The sequence below is a fragment of the Siniperca chuatsi genome, linkage group LG7, assembly GCF_020085105.1.
Source record: "Siniperca chuatsi isolate FFG_IHB_CAS linkage group LG7, ASM2008510v1, whole genome shotgun sequence".
Classification (NCBI taxonomy): domain Eukaryota; kingdom Metazoa; phylum Chordata; class Actinopteri; order Centrarchiformes; family Sinipercidae; genus Siniperca; species Siniperca chuatsi.
Window position 1 is genome coordinate 30,534,050 of NC_058048.1, and position 14,753 is coordinate 30,548,802.

Sequence of the window (14,753 nt, forward strand, 5' to 3'; positions counted from 1 at the left end):
ATTGCTAAGTATTTCCTCTTTCCCTGGCAGCCAGTGGTGTGAAACAGCTGGAGAAGATGAGAAACAGTTGTTCCACAAACTCAAATTCCACTTTAGAATATTTGAATGGGAAACTGTTTTAACAGTTATAAATCTGCCAGGAGCTTTCATTGTGGGATATGTTCTTCTTCCTGCTCTTTGAAGGCCGAACGTCAAGACTTAAATATTCCTCTTCGTGTAGAAAGTGACACTCTGTCAGCTCATTTCACTCCACTCCCTCCTCCTCCTCTCTGGCTGAAGATCAGTGATGTGATCTGATTAAAAACCTGCAGATGCTAAGTGACCCAAATCAAACATAGACCACAATGTGACCGAGAGGTGCATGACCGGTGTGTGTGTGTGTGTGTGTGTGTGTGTGTGTATCTTGCAGTTCAGCTCTCTTTTTGCTTTCATAGATGTGTCTGTGAGTTTATATTGTCTCTGTGTCTCTGTTTATTCTGCTGCTGAAGCGGCAGGTCATTTCTTTTATGCAGTCTAATAATACTTGTCGCTCCCGCTGCAGTGTCCGTAGCGCTTTTTATTTATTGTCCCTCATTTCTGTTTACTTGTCTGGGTTTTGTCCTCTTTTCGGGTTAATTCTAGGCCGACTGCACCGAGGACGGCGGTTGTATATTCATACAAAAAAAGGACTTTATTTTGTAGCCTCAACATGTTCTTTAATTTGATAGTTCTGTCATATATCATCATCAAACATTTAAAAAATGTAACGCAGTAACGTTTACTCTGAGTACATTTTAACTGACCTACTTTTTACTTTTGTCTAAACACATCTTTACACAGAACTTTACTTTTACTTGAGTGACATGTTGTAAGTCTTTCCATCCCTCCTCCATCTCTTCACTGGACATCTTCTCATCTTAATGACTGAAAACAAGAAGACACACAAATGAAAACTCTGCAGGCGTGAGTTTATTTTTTACACTTTTTACATATTCATCGTTGCCATGATGAAAGTAGGACGGCTCGTGATAACATCAAATGGAATTGTACACAACAAACAGTAGTGTTAGACGGAGCCGAGCGTCGTTCTCCATGCCATAGACCGAGCCCGGGGTCGCGTCTTCTCTATGCTTTCCTCTGAGGCATCGAGGCGACGAGCAGCCAGTACAGAGAGTAGCAGGTTCCTGCAGAGAAGACAAGCACACAATCCACTCCAATTTTTTCAATCATTACGTTTATTTATTTAGAATTCATTTTTTAGTAGTTGGGCAATGTATACTTAACAATACCTGTATGTAGCTGTCCTTTAAAATAAATATGACGATGATGATACGGCCCTACTTTTTGCAACAGTGCTACACATTTCTAATGAAACCACCACACGCTTTTGAGTAAGTTCTGACTTATTTTGATGTCGGCCAACAGAAACACTGACACGTTATTGTAGTGCGTTTCATCACAGTGTTACAAACTGTACCATCTCTCTCACAGGTGCATGTTATCGCTCCGACTGACACTTATTTATCACCCACATTAGAACCATGACATGAGCATCACTTCCTGTTCCTGTGCTGAATGCAGGATCATGACTGGTTTATATTCATCCTAGCCAACATGGTAGATGCAGCATCCACCAGTGTTACACTTCTGCACCGTTTGCAAAGCATTTCCCCTGATGTTATACTTGGTGATTTTAACACTTGTAATCTTAAGTATCCATAAACGCAGCCCCACTACGCTCTTCTGATCACGACTGCGTCTTTCTAGCTCCGCTCTATCAATCGGCCTCGAGAGGGAAAGCTGAGCGCAAAGAGGTTGCTGTGTGGACAGAGGGCGCTATTCATGAACTGAACTCTTTTCACAGAGCCAAATGGGCTGTTTTTAAAGGCTCTTGTACTGACTTAGATTAAAAAAAAACTGTCCAAAATGCGGTTTAAAGACAGAGGATGAACGTAAGAATAGCAATTCTCACTAGGGGTGGGCGGATCGATGCCAAAATATCGATACTACAAATATTACGTCTCGTTTTGAAAATCGACTCTAGCGTCAATAGGATCGATGCCAAAAAAGGGATTTCTTATTCTCTTGTATTTCATCAAAGTGTAGAACAGTCTGAGCAAACATCGTTCAGTTGTCGCGAACACATCTTAGAGCTGCTCTTTGCTTCTCCTCTGCTGTTGTCGTGTTGCCTGACCTGGTGATGGCTGAACGAAGGACGATCATCGCTTGGAGCTATTTCACAGCTGTGTGGATGAAACCACTCTTCTCACTCAGCTGACCTTACAATGATTGCTGACCTTTGGCAAATCATTTAGTGGTCATGAAAATGTATTTAGATTTCAGATCATGACACACTGCTCTCCCCTACATGAAAGTACATAAGCAGCTTTTAATAATAAAACGTATCGTATCGGTATTGGTATTGGTGATTCCCTGTATTACTTGGTATCGGATTGAAACCCTAATTCTGACTCCGCCTCGATGGGAATCAAATCTTTGGTGGGTTTAACCCTGATAAACCAGTTTTACTTTGAGATTTGATTCCTATGACTTCAGTGATGAACTGGCCGGGTTTAGAGTTGCTTCAGAGGGCAGTCAGATTCAGCCTGATGGAACGGACGTCTGGAGAATTCTTGAACGGACAAATGTGAGGAAAAGTCATGGGCCCGACTGCGTCAGCGGCCGACTGCTGAAAGACTGTGCTTTGTTCTTGTGTGGCATTTCTACATTTATTTTTCCAGCTCTCTTTATCGCAGAATAAAGCCCGCCTGTTATGGGAAGAATCCACTGTTGCTCCAGTGGCCGAGGTGCAGAATGACTATCGGCCCGTGGCGCTTCCTTCATTAGTTATAAAAGGTTTTGAGCGAACAGTGAAGAGGAGCTTGCTGGCCAGGACGCAGAGCGTAACTGACCCACTCCAAGAAGATGCGTGTACACTTATGCTTTGTTGATTTCTCGTCAGCTTTCATCTGCACGCAGCCTCGTATTGTAGCCCGCAGGCTTTCTGAACTCTCTGGCATTGACTTTGGCACATATGTTGTCTGGTCGACGACTCTGCCAACATTTTTACTGCTGGCAACTTTTCAGACCAAGCTGGTGAAGGTATTCCTGAAACGCCCGTTCATGTTACCTGCTATAGTCAGTGTCATGGTTGCCCGGTAGAGCAGGACGTCACTGGTTCCTCCCTTGATGTGGACCGGCAACCCGTTGTCCTCCTGTAACCGTGGAAACGACATGGTGAAAACTGTGTGTGCTAAGCAGAGGTGCAGTGGTGTATTTATGCAGGTATGCGATGTATGCCCTCCTCTTGGTGGGGGGGTTTACTGTATACCGACCTACAAACAGCCACAGATACGTATCGGTGCGCATTTTGCAGAGCGAGGCTGCAGTCGATCCCTTTACAGTCTTTTGTGGAGTCTGTGGCGTTTACTGCACAAGACAAGGCGGTGCCTCCTAAAACACGGTTTTCGTGCAAAAACATGTCATGATCTGCTGCTTTTCCTCTGAACGACTGTAATAACTGTGATGTTTGTTAATAACGTCGAGCTTCGGACTGTCGGTCGGACACGACGACACGCTGAAGGCGTCGCTTTGGGCTCTGGGTCGTCGTGACGGCGTTTCTCACCGTTTTCACCAGTTTTCCAAACCAGCAGAGAAAAGCATCGTCAGCTGCAGTCCGATACAAACCGGTTCAACATGAGCTCCAGCTCCACCAGCTGCAGCAGCAACATCCTGCTTTACATTAATGCACGAGGAATAATAACCTGATGATAGAATATATAACAGCACAGCAGCCACAGGGACGCTGCACTGCTTTAATGCTTTAAGGGCTTTTTCCTGATCACACTCACACACTTTCACTGCAGCAGAGTGTTTGTACAGAGTGTGTCAGTGCCTTTACTTCAGTAAAGGATCTGAATACTTCCTCCACCAGTGGAAATGGATGTTGAGTAATAGATAGTTTAAACATTAGTCGCTAGCTAATCGGGCAAACACACTCAACAAGTTACATTATCTCTGTCAAAGAAAACATTCAAAGTAGCAGTATTAGTATGTCTGATGTGTTTTCAGTCGGCCGAGTGGTTATATAGAAATAATTCTCTGGAAGTCGTGTCTTGTTTTTTGTTCTGGCCTCCGACCGTTTCTGGCCGTGTTGCTCGATGCTGAGGTGGAATAATCGCTGCCAGACTCCACAGAAGGCTGTCTGATCTCCAGCTGTGGGATGATGACAATCTGAGAGTGTTACCACCATAACAATTTGCCAAATCATTTGTGGTAATTAGAATGAACCCAACTGTAGTATGTGCTGTAAGCGCCGTGTGAGCCCAATATAGAACATAAAATAATAAAGGTTGACACAGGGCCTCTGTGTCACAGACCTCAGTTACAAATTTGCACAGATTAGCTTAAATTTGTTCCCTCATCCAGCCTCGGATTCAGTAAACCATTTTCAGATTTTCCTTAAAGCTGCTGTGGATATTTATTGTCTGCAGAGAATGAATCCGAAGGATTTTGGCGACTTCCCGAGTTCTTCTGTTCCCTACTGTTTCATTACCTGGAAGAGTTTCTGGGCCTCGGGGACTTTGTTCCTCAGCTGTCTGGCAGAGCTGCTGAAGGCACGGCTGGCCAGAACTGGGACTTTCTGGAAACACAAAGAAATGAGAAGAAAATAAGAAGTGCAGCTGCGGGACAGAGGAGAGTGCAGGAAAGGCGGCAGTTTAAACAAATCTGCTTTGGTGTTCTGTTTGATAGCAATTCATGTTTTGAGCAACACATCACTCAGCTTGTCCAATCGTGTTTCTATCACCTCAGAAACATTGCAAAAACCCGATCTATTCTAAATCTTACTGATGCAGAAACTGTTGTTCATGCTTTTATCTCCTCACGCCTCGATTACTGTAACAGCCTGTTCACTCGTCTTCATCAAGAAACGCCTGCAGACTGTACAGGACTCAGCTGCTCGGCTGTAAACCAGGACCCAGAGCTGCGACCACATCACACCTGGTTCAGCCTCTTTACATCGGCTCCCTGTTGGTTTCAGGACTGATTTTAAGATCTTGTTGATTACTTTTAAGGCTCTTCATGGCTCCAGATTATATTTTAGACCTTGTAATCCCTTATGAACCTTCACGTAGTCTGAGATCTTCGGGCAGGGGTCTCCTGTCTGTTCCTGAGTCCAGGATGGAAACTAAGGGGGACAGAGCTTTGGCCATCAGGGCCCCGAGGCTCTGGATCAACCTGCCCGAAGACATCAGGCTGTCTGAGTCAGAGTCTTCGTTTAAGTCTCGTCTCAAAACACATTTTTATCTGAAAGCAGATCCTGATTTTACCTGAACTGGCTGTTTACTTTATTTCTTTATATTTCATCATTCACTGTGGTGTTTTATTTCTCCTGTTGTGAAGCACTTTGTACTTTGTTTTGATGAGTGCTCTGTAAATAAAGTTTTATTATTATTATTATTATAACTCTCTCTTAGTGGAGAGTTTAGCTGAGCCTCTCTGCTGATATTCGGCAGGTGGTTGCTAACACTGGAGCTGGAAAGTGATCGTCACTTCCTCGTGGAAATGATACAGCTGTAGTTTTTAATCATTACTGCAGGATACCCACTTGCATCTCTCTCAAGCCTGTTAATTCTTGAATCTGTGATGCTACAACACAACAACGGAAAAACCACTCCTGTACAACCTGTGAAACTACTACTGGCTGTGATACTGCGGCACTAAAGCGAGACAGGAGAAAGGGGAAGGGAAAGTGACTGAGGCTTGCATCGGTTCTGTTTTCCAGGCCGAGGAGGCTGCTGGGAGCTGACAGCTGACACGCTGGCTCCAGGTGTGGCCCCGCTGGTCGCTGTGTTTGTGGGGAAACTGAAAACCTCACTGTGTGTTTGTTAGTTCTTTTAACCTTTGGTGAGGCCCTGATTTGAAAGTGACTCTCTCTCTCTCTGTTCCTCTTTTCCATCACACGTCGAGACGTCATCATCAGGAGCCAAACTGAGGTCACTCTGAGCCCCGACTCTCAGAGGCCATAAACCAGCTTTTACACTCAGCACAGCATCATGATACTATGACCGACTGCAGCATTTGGCGAAGACCAACATGTAGTTTCCAAACAGAAACGTTCAGCAGCTATAAACACAGTCCATATACTTGTGTTATGCAGTCCCAAATATTTAGCTCTAAATGCCAGAGACCTGATGTTTGAACAGGGTCTGTCGGTGATTTAAAGTGAGCTTGTATGCTAACTAAGAGTCTGCAGCCGTGCTAGCAGCTCTGAGAGGCTGCGCTTGGGTGCAGCGGTGCTTCGAGCTAAATGCTAACACCAACATGCTCACAATGACGCTGATGTTTAGCAGTTATGTTTATCATGTTTACCATCTTATTTTAGCGTGTTAGCATGCTAACATTAGCTGATTAGCAGTAAACACAGAGTGCAGCTGAGGCTGATGGGAGCGCCATCAGCTCTGCAGGTGGTTGGTCAGAAACCAAAGTGTCGGACACGTTAACGTGTGAAGCACGTCTCATCACAGTCCAGCAGCTGCTGATGCTTCAATGAAAATCACAAACATTATGAGGTTAATAGCTCAGCAGCCCACAGTTATCACATCATAATGGTTTCTGTGGCTTTTGCGTCTTTTACGAAGCTTTTAACGAGGAAGTAAAGTACTGAAGAATCCCAGCTGAGCTGCCAGTCGCCGGTCACCTGCACATGAACTGAACTCCTCTGGTTACTGTGGCAGCAAAAAGGAGTAACCAGCAAGTAAAATATGTACAGTGTAGTCACACGACTAGAACGGAATAAACTGTAGAAACATTAGGACTAATATCAAAGTATTAAGGCTATAAATATGTGTGGGAATTATTTTATTGGTCTCATGGTTTGGTTGGCATTTTCAGCATGCTCAGTAGACCAGAGGGAGTATGGAAACATTACATGTCGGTGCTTCTGAGACTCCTAGAAATTCCATTGATTTTCTACTAATTAGCAACAGCAAATGAACGTACCTGCCAAAGGTTAACTGACAACATGTTTCATTTGTTTTCCAACATTATTCAGTGTCTTTTTATGGTTGAGTGGTCTGTAGAACAGAAACGCTCGGATTAAATACAAGTCTATTTACCAGGTTCTGTTTGGAGCCTCACAGCATGTGGTTAAGGTTCGGCAGGATTGTGGTCTTGGTTAAATAATGAAAAAGTCAACAGTGACTTGAGGGCATGAGACAGGATGTCTCAGTGCTTTGTTGCCTGAACCCGATCACACGCAGGATTAAGGACTTCACTGGACAAAAACATTTCCACCGAACATAATTCATTGAGCGATTACGTTTAATTTGAACGTTTAGTTTGCCGCAACACATTAGTGGTATAAACACGTGCACTCTAGGATACAGGGCTGCTTCTTTTGTCATATGATGAGCAAACCATAAAGTTAAAAATAAAGTTTCTGCTGCCGAAGCAAAGAGGAAACGTTCACAGTGCAAAGAAAGCTCCCGACAGCTTGAAAAGGTCTCTCAGACCAAAACGTTGCTTTTATAATCTACTGACCAGCAGATTGTTTGGTTGACTCCTGGTCTGTGTCTGTCGATTAGCACCTTTGTGTCTTTGACTGCTTGTACTGTGTCCTGTAGTATCTGAGAAAGGACGTCAGTGTGGACCTGCTGCAGGAGGAAGGTGTGAACGGGATGTAGACAGCGTCAAGCTAAGCATTATCAAAGTGCTGAAGTTTTCTACAAACAGCAGCAAACCGCCATTTTTAGAAGTTAAAGCAGCTCTGCATCATATCTTTCATGCACCGAAACCGCTGCAGCTTTGTTTTGAGGCTCTGCGGGCCACTCCCTCCCTCCCTCAGCTGCGTGGACAGATTTTTAATGTTTTTATGTACATGGACTCCATTACAGTAAACCAAAAATGCGTGGATTGACCCCGATTGAGCTTGTAGATCGGCAGTGCAGATGATTACAACTTTTATCTGAATATTTTTTTGTTGAACTGATCAACTTTGTAAATGAGTGGAGTTTAGGGTGCAGCTGCACACACACACACACACACACACACACACACACACACCTGGTCTTATCCCGATTTTTGTTTGCACAGGACATAAATGGTCTAATCTGACTTTTCATGTCTCTGATTCTTACAAACGATCCTCCTCCTCCTCGTCTCTGGTGCCCCTCCAGCTGGTGGCGCCCAGAGGACTGCGGCGCTCGGCGTGGGAGCTGACTGTGGTCGAACATGGCCGTTTGCTCTCGGCTTTGTTTTAGGAATGTTAAATTGACTTTATGTTGAGCTGCTTTGACAGTTTGTCCCGTCAGACTCTGAGGTTTTGTACAAACAAAGCTCCAGGTTGTGAGCGTTTGGAAGAGTAACTTCTTTTATTTTGGAATGAAACACAGCGACTGTTATTTCTTCTTCTGATCGTTTCAACATGCAGCAGCAGCAGTGTGTCGCTTTAAGAAATCTGCACGACTTTTTAACCGTCTGCCAAGATCAAGGTCGGATAGCTGCGGGCATGGCTGACAGCACTGACGGCCAATCACAGCCTCTGAACCTGACACTTCAACCAATCACGAGGCAGAGAAGGGAGAGAGCCCACTCGCTACTGTGTGTGTGTGTGTGTGTGTGTGTGTGTGTGTTTTAAGGCTAAGCTGTGCCAAACAGTCTGCTGTGATTTCCACAGTGGAGCTGGTCGTCTGCCATCGCTGCCATGAAGTCGAACAATGAAGGATCCTCTCTTTATTTTAAATAACTGAGGCCAAACATGAACTACAGTTTGTCTGGACCTGATCACAGGCAGACTGTTGCACACACTACATGACACACTATGAGTGTTTTGTGGACATAATGTATTCATTATGTGCTGATATCATATTTACATGTTTCCTTGGGAATATGTGGTTTTGTAGATAACTCCTCCATAAATGAAGCAATGCCTTCACTTGAAGAAATGTTGAACATGATCCAGGCAGCAATTAGATTTTCCTCAAAATGCAGTTGGCACAGAAGATTAGTCATATATATATATAGAGACGGAGTGTAAACAAGATTGTCTTTCATCAGTCTTTCTGAACGGTGAAGCACGATCCCGGGCATTTCTGTCTGGCGGCAGTGTGCTTGAAAAGAACTAGTTGGTACGATGGATAAAAAGGTCGTATAGCCGGGAGACACGATCATTGTGTCAATGTGAGGTCTGTCCTGGAAGACAGTCGCGGTGTTGCACGCTGTTGTTCACGTGAAAAGTGACGGACGTGTGAAAAACAAGAGCTGAGAAGTCCTGCCACACTTTCTCAGTGGGCAGTAAAACGAAAACAGGAAAAGGTAAAACACCTCTTAGTTCGGAAGCATTCACTTCACAGTAACAACTTTCTTTTTCATATTATATTTATATGTCTATAATTATTATATCATATATCAAGATGGCGGCGCGCAGGACGCAGCGGCTCTTGCGGCTTGTGCCTGCACATTGTGTTAATGACAATAAAGTTGAATTGAATCATTTATATTATTATGTATTTATTCTATTATTTGTATTTAGTAAATTACTGTGTATTTAAATGTATTTACATTGTTCTTTTTTTAAGACGCTATAGAGGAGAAGTCCTAAAGTTGCTCAGAATAAGTCTGAACACCTGCAGTCCCATGACAACTCAGCAAACTTCATCTGCTGATGAAGACCATGTGATAAAGTGGAAAGCTCCGGAACAAGCAAGTAAGTGGACCTTAAGTTAAAATGATTTTGTCAACCTTTGAAATCTTGTCGTAGCTCTCAGAAAGACAGATTATCAACCGTGGTAGAAGGTCTTTCACTAAAAGTATCAATATGAGTAAAACTACTCTGTTACAAGTCAGAGTCCTGCACTCGTTACTCAAGTCAAAGCAAAGAAATATCACCAGCTAAATGTACTTTATGTATCCAGAGTTAAAGTACTCGGTCTGCACAATGGCCTCTTTAAGAGTGCTATATGATTACATATATTATTGGATTGTTATTATTGATCAAAATAACATGTTTAATGCTGCAGCGTTACGTTACATGTTGTTGGGTAATTAAATCTGTACAAATGCAACATATTTTATAAACTAATCATATGATTTGGATATAAAATATTACGTACATTAAAACTGCTCTTCAGTACAGTATTTGAGTTATGTACTTAAGTTACTTTCCACCACCGCTGACCACCAGAGGCATGCTAACGTGTTAGCTGGGAATATGTTTGTGTTGCTGTGCTGCAGGTTCGACAGGTTGCCGTGTGTGTCTGTTAGTGTGTACGTGCTGAGCTGCATCGTCGCAGCAACATCAGGTGTGACTGGCAGATAAGGTGAAAACACAGAGTTTGACCCTGCAGCAGGTCACCTGAGGTGATCCTGCAGTCAGATTATATCTTTACGACACAGTAACACCACACTGAGGCCCAGCGGGCACAAACACAAGAAGAAAAGACTTCTGAGAGTCACAGCGAGAGTGTTACACTTCTGTCCTACACAGTACAAAGGTCAGGCCTGATCACCTTGCCTCACTTTCCTCCTGCACAAACATACTGACAACCTGACTTTATCTTTTCTACCTGCAGCTGTTCCAGAAGCTTCAGAGAAACAGACAGGGCGGGAAAAGAGAGCAAAGTTTGAGGAAAAACGGTTGTAGTTACCAGTAGGTGATTCATGTCTGTGGCGGTGTGTGTCGAGCTGTGCTGCCTCGCTTCACCCTGACAAGGACATGCGCACACACACACACACACACACACACACACGTACAGTATCAGTGTTTCTGAATCTCTGCCAAACTACGATCTGCTGCAGAGGCCAAACAGTCTGCGCTCGGCAACATGCGGGAAACAAACAGCCATCTGTAAGGACTGATGCAGCTGTATTGGTGGTTAAAGCTACGTTATATTTCACATTCATTTCCATGCATATTTGCATTGTCTGAAGACAGAAAGCTGCAGGCTGAGAGTTTTAGTTTTAATCGTCATTTTTAAACGCACACTAGTGTGCCAGTTATTTGGCAGCTGTTTTTTTGGAGTGTCATGGTTTGGTTTACTTTAGTAGTCAGAGGCGGTGTTCAAAAACATTAATACATTAATCCCATAATAGGAGAAGAGACCTCTCTCTCTCTCTCTCTAAACCTAACACCGTCATGGCGGATGGCCGCCCACCCTGAGTCTGGTTCTGCTCGAGGTTTCTGCCTCTTAAAGGAAGTTTTTCCTTGCCACTGTGGCCAAGTGCTTGCTCATGGTGGGAATTGTTGGGTCTCTGTAAATAATATTATAAAGAGTCCGGTCTGGACCTGCTCTGTAGGAAAAGTGCAATGAGATAACTTCTGTTGTGAATTTAAGCTGTATAAATAAAATTGAACTGAATTGAATGTGTTGTACCAGAGGTACTCAGAAGGATTCAGATATTTTACTGAAGTACAAGTAGCAGTACCTCAGGGTAAAATGACTTTACTACAAGTAAAAGTCCTTCAAAATCTTACTTAAGTAGCGATATTAGCAGAAAGGATTTATTCAAAGTATCAAACGTAAAAGTGCAGTGCACATTGGATTATTATTACGTATGCATTACTGTGTGAGCAGCATTTTCTGTTGTAGCTGGTCAAAATTAAGCTAATTTTAAGTAGTTTAATCTTCTATAATTAATCTATAATGCATCGTATTTTATAAACTGAGCATATTTTGTATGTAAAACCTCGATCTTCAAAGTAACTCCAGCTAAAGTCAGATAAACGTAGTGATGTAAAAAGTGCAACATTTGCCTCTGAACTGTAGTGGAATAGAAGTATAAAGTAGCATAAAATGGAAATACTCAAATTAAGTACCTGAAAATGATACTCGAGTACATTTACGTACTTTCCACCACCGGCAGGTGGACACAAACACTAATACTGCTGATGCAGTTAATCATCTCATGTTCATCATATCCTGGTTTCAGGACCCTGGATAAGCTCTGATTTCAGTTTTGAGAAAACCATTTGCTGAGTTATGTAATAGTTGTTTGTTAAAAAAAAAAAAAAGATGATAATTTAATGATGATCATCCTGAAACAGAAGAGAAAGTCTGAAGATGTTCCTGCATCAGATGAAGCTCTGGTTTAAGATGCATGACGATCCGCTGGGTTCAGATTGACTCCTCACGTCATGAACGAGCAAAGAGGGAAGCAAGTCCACGACATAATGAGAACTAGACCTGAAGGCGCGGCCCATCTGCTGCACACAAACAGCACGGCTTACGTTAAAGATCATTTGGAGCCGGACGCCACCCGAACAACGCCCCTGCTCCTGTGGCACCGACACATTCAGGTGCTGCAGCAACTCAAAGACAGGAATAAGTACAAAATAAAGGCAAAAATAAATCGTTTGCATACAAAATTATAATAAGAATAGAACTAAAAATAGAAACTGTACAAGAGCAATTAAACTCCAAATAACAAGGCAAGCAGTACACACACACACACACACACACACACACAGCAGTGTTGTACTTCCTGTAAACTAATGCTGCAGTACTGTCTCAAGTGACACAGTGGTAGCAAAGTGATATACATGTAACAGTAATATAGTAACTACTCTACTCTCTCTACTATAACAGCAAAAAGCAGAATAAGATATATATATATAATATAGTGTGATATATAATAAAAAATAACATATTATATGTATTTGGTCCAACAGAGACGCAATGGAGACGAAGAGCGCTGAGATTAGTTTGTCAGACACACTGCGGAAACTGTGTGTGTGTGTGTGTGTGTGTGTGTGTGTGTGTTACCTGCAGGTTGCGGTAGTGTGTGTGTGTGTGTGTGTGTGTGAGACTTGCTGTCTGATTGCAGTGGGCCAAATCCATTTTGCATGTGGGTGGCAAGTGAAAGGCATTTAGCGTGGTGTTCTCAGGCTCACGGGATCTGAGTGATCTCGTCTTAACCCTGCAGACGAGCTGCAGACAACACAGTCTGCCTGGAAACGTGGGAACACGTCCACGTCGTCGCTGAGTAAACTTATTCACGTGTTGACCCGTGACCCAGTGTTTTTATTGTGTTGTATTGTCTTTGCCTTCACTCGCTGAGTGTGACGACTTCTGCGACATGCTGGGTGAAGTCGACCAACAGGAGCAAACAGCAGGCTTCAGCTGTAAACATGGAGAAGAGAAGGAGCGATGATGTGAGCAGTGAAGGCGGTCAGAACAACAAGCCATGTAGTCTGATCTCAGTAATATCTCATCTTCCCTTGTTTTAGGCTTTGGTTATGCAGACAGTACTGGTTAGTGGGATCAATTCATCGCTGGTTTTGGTCTTTTTGAAGGTTCAGTTTGTCAAAAATGTTCCCTTTGACACCTGCCAGGGGTTTGCTTCCCCTAAAGATCTACACATGAACACACACACATTTAATCTGTGTAAACCACGAAATCTCAGTGTGAGATTCACTTCCTGTTTTTCTGAACTGTGGCAGAGTGAAGCTTTACCAGCAGCTCAGTGCCGCAGCAGCAGCTCTCGGGTGAGTTTCTCAAATCTTTCCTCCAACTCAAGCAAAAGTCCCGCTGTGTCACAGGAGTCACAGCGGAGGCAGACCAATCTGATGATTGTTTTTTTTTTACATTGAAGTGCTAACAGGAAGGGAAAACATTCACAATTTCGCACGAGAGCTATACATTTTTTATGTGTTGCTGAGTATTCCTTTCCTGTCCAGATCCAAAGGGATTTGATGGCTTTATTGGGAAATCTTTGTATCGTTTTAAATGTAAATGTGTTTTTTTGTTTAACTTTGGATCCACTCTTTGAAAAAGCCTGACATGATAAATAAATAGAAAATACTGTAGTATACTGCATATTCATATTTATCATGAATGATTTTGTCTCATCTACCAGGCTGAAACCCGGTGAACACGGCCAGCTCGGAGCAGGGCTGGCTGGTTTAGCGAAGCGCTCTCCCGCTGGTGCGAATGATTATTCTAGCTTTGAAGTCTTGATGTTTAAAACTGTTTAAAACTGGAGGTTCAAGTCCGGGACTCTGTTGTGGTTGTGTTTACCGCTCTCAGGCACATATGTAGGAAAGCAGAGAGAAAATGGAAAATAACTGACACGATGTGAAGTTGTCTCGTTTATTATCAGCAATCCGTAAAGCAGCGAGGGCAAAATACCTGGCTGACATCATTTCCAGACATCCCCACTCTCCCAAAGTACTATTTGACACAATTAATACAGTCCTGCTGCGACCTGCTCAGTGCCAATGAATTTCTAAACTTTGTCCCTGCCCCACTGTCCTCAGTGAGTTGGAGCCTGTGACTCCGGCTCATACTAAAGACACAGTCTCACACACTAAGCCGACTACATTGTTCCTGCACGCCCGTTGAAGGAAGCGCTCGACACTGCAGGCCCTACAATCTCCCTCATCCTAAACAGCAGTCTAGCTGATGGTTCTGTTCCCTCGCGTTTTAAACATTTTTTAAATTGGAGGGGTCGTGAGATAATTAATGGGAGAGGAAAAGAAGAAAAAACTATGTTTTGATACACAAATCTGTTTTTAGTTTTTTTCTTTAATCTTTGCTCATTTGAACATTTAAATGAAAGCATGTGAGAAGTTTAGAGGGAAATGTTTCTTTGGTGGAACAACAACTCAGACATCTGAAACATGACGAGGAGACACGACTACACACTGATTCTATTTAAGACAATGTGTTACTTGTTATATGTTAATTAAAATAAAATCTTAATCTTAAAAGTGACTAGGCCTTCAGCCGTCAGATAAATGTAGCGGGGTAAAACCTGATGGACGTAGTGTCCCTGAC

General features: G+C 43.0%; 2 protein-coding genes and 1 long non-coding RNA gene across 5 annotated transcripts in view; 2 read left to right on the forward strand and 1 right to left on the reverse strand.

Moving 5' to 3' along the window:
- Positions 1 to 926: 926 nt before the first annotated feature.
- On the reverse strand, positions 927 to 10,780 carry LOC122878862 (cytochrome c oxidase subunit 7A2, mitochondrial). Of its 2 annotated transcripts, XM_044202334.1 has the most exons (4): positions 10,626 to 10,777; positions 4,535 to 4,621; positions 3,110 to 3,194; positions 927 to 1,163 (listed from the first exon to the last, which is right to left on the reverse strand). In XM_044202334.1, the coding sequence occupies exons 1-4, from the start codon at positions 10,638 to 10,640 to the stop codon at positions 1,105 to 1,107; spliced, it is 246 nt and encodes an 81-aa protein (XP_044058269.1). In that variant the 5' UTR covers positions 10,641 to 10,777; the 3' UTR covers positions 927 to 1,104. The 2 variants fall into 2 exon arrangements, with proteins under 2 accessions (XP_044058269.1, XP_044058268.1); XM_044202333.1 differs by lacking the exon at positions 3,110 to 3,194 and having other exon boundaries at positions 10,626 to 10,780.
- Positions 8,580 to 10,651, forward strand: LOC122878863. The gene is made up of 3 exons (XR_006378562.1): positions 8,580 to 9,685; positions 10,213 to 10,472; positions 10,551 to 10,651. It is a non-coding gene; the product is annotated as an uncharacterized LOC122878863 (long non-coding RNA).
- Positions 10,781 to 13,109: 2,329 nt separating the features above from the next.
- Positions 13,110 to 14,753, forward strand: part of rnaset2l (ribonuclease T2, like) — a 13,050-nt gene continuing 11,406 nt past the window's right edge. The window contains exons 1-2 of one of the 2 annotated variants that reach the window (XM_044202326.1): positions 13,110 to 13,129; positions 13,418 to 13,462. In XM_044202326.1, the coding sequence (XP_044058261.1) occupies positions 13,125 to 13,129; positions 13,418 to 13,462 (50 nt within the window). In that variant the 5' untranslated portion in view covers positions 13,110 to 13,124. Of the gene's footprint in view, positions 13,130 to 13,417; positions 13,463 to 13,588; positions 13,902 to 14,753 lie in introns of those variants that run through there. The other variant, XM_044202327.1, reaches the window with a different exon arrangement.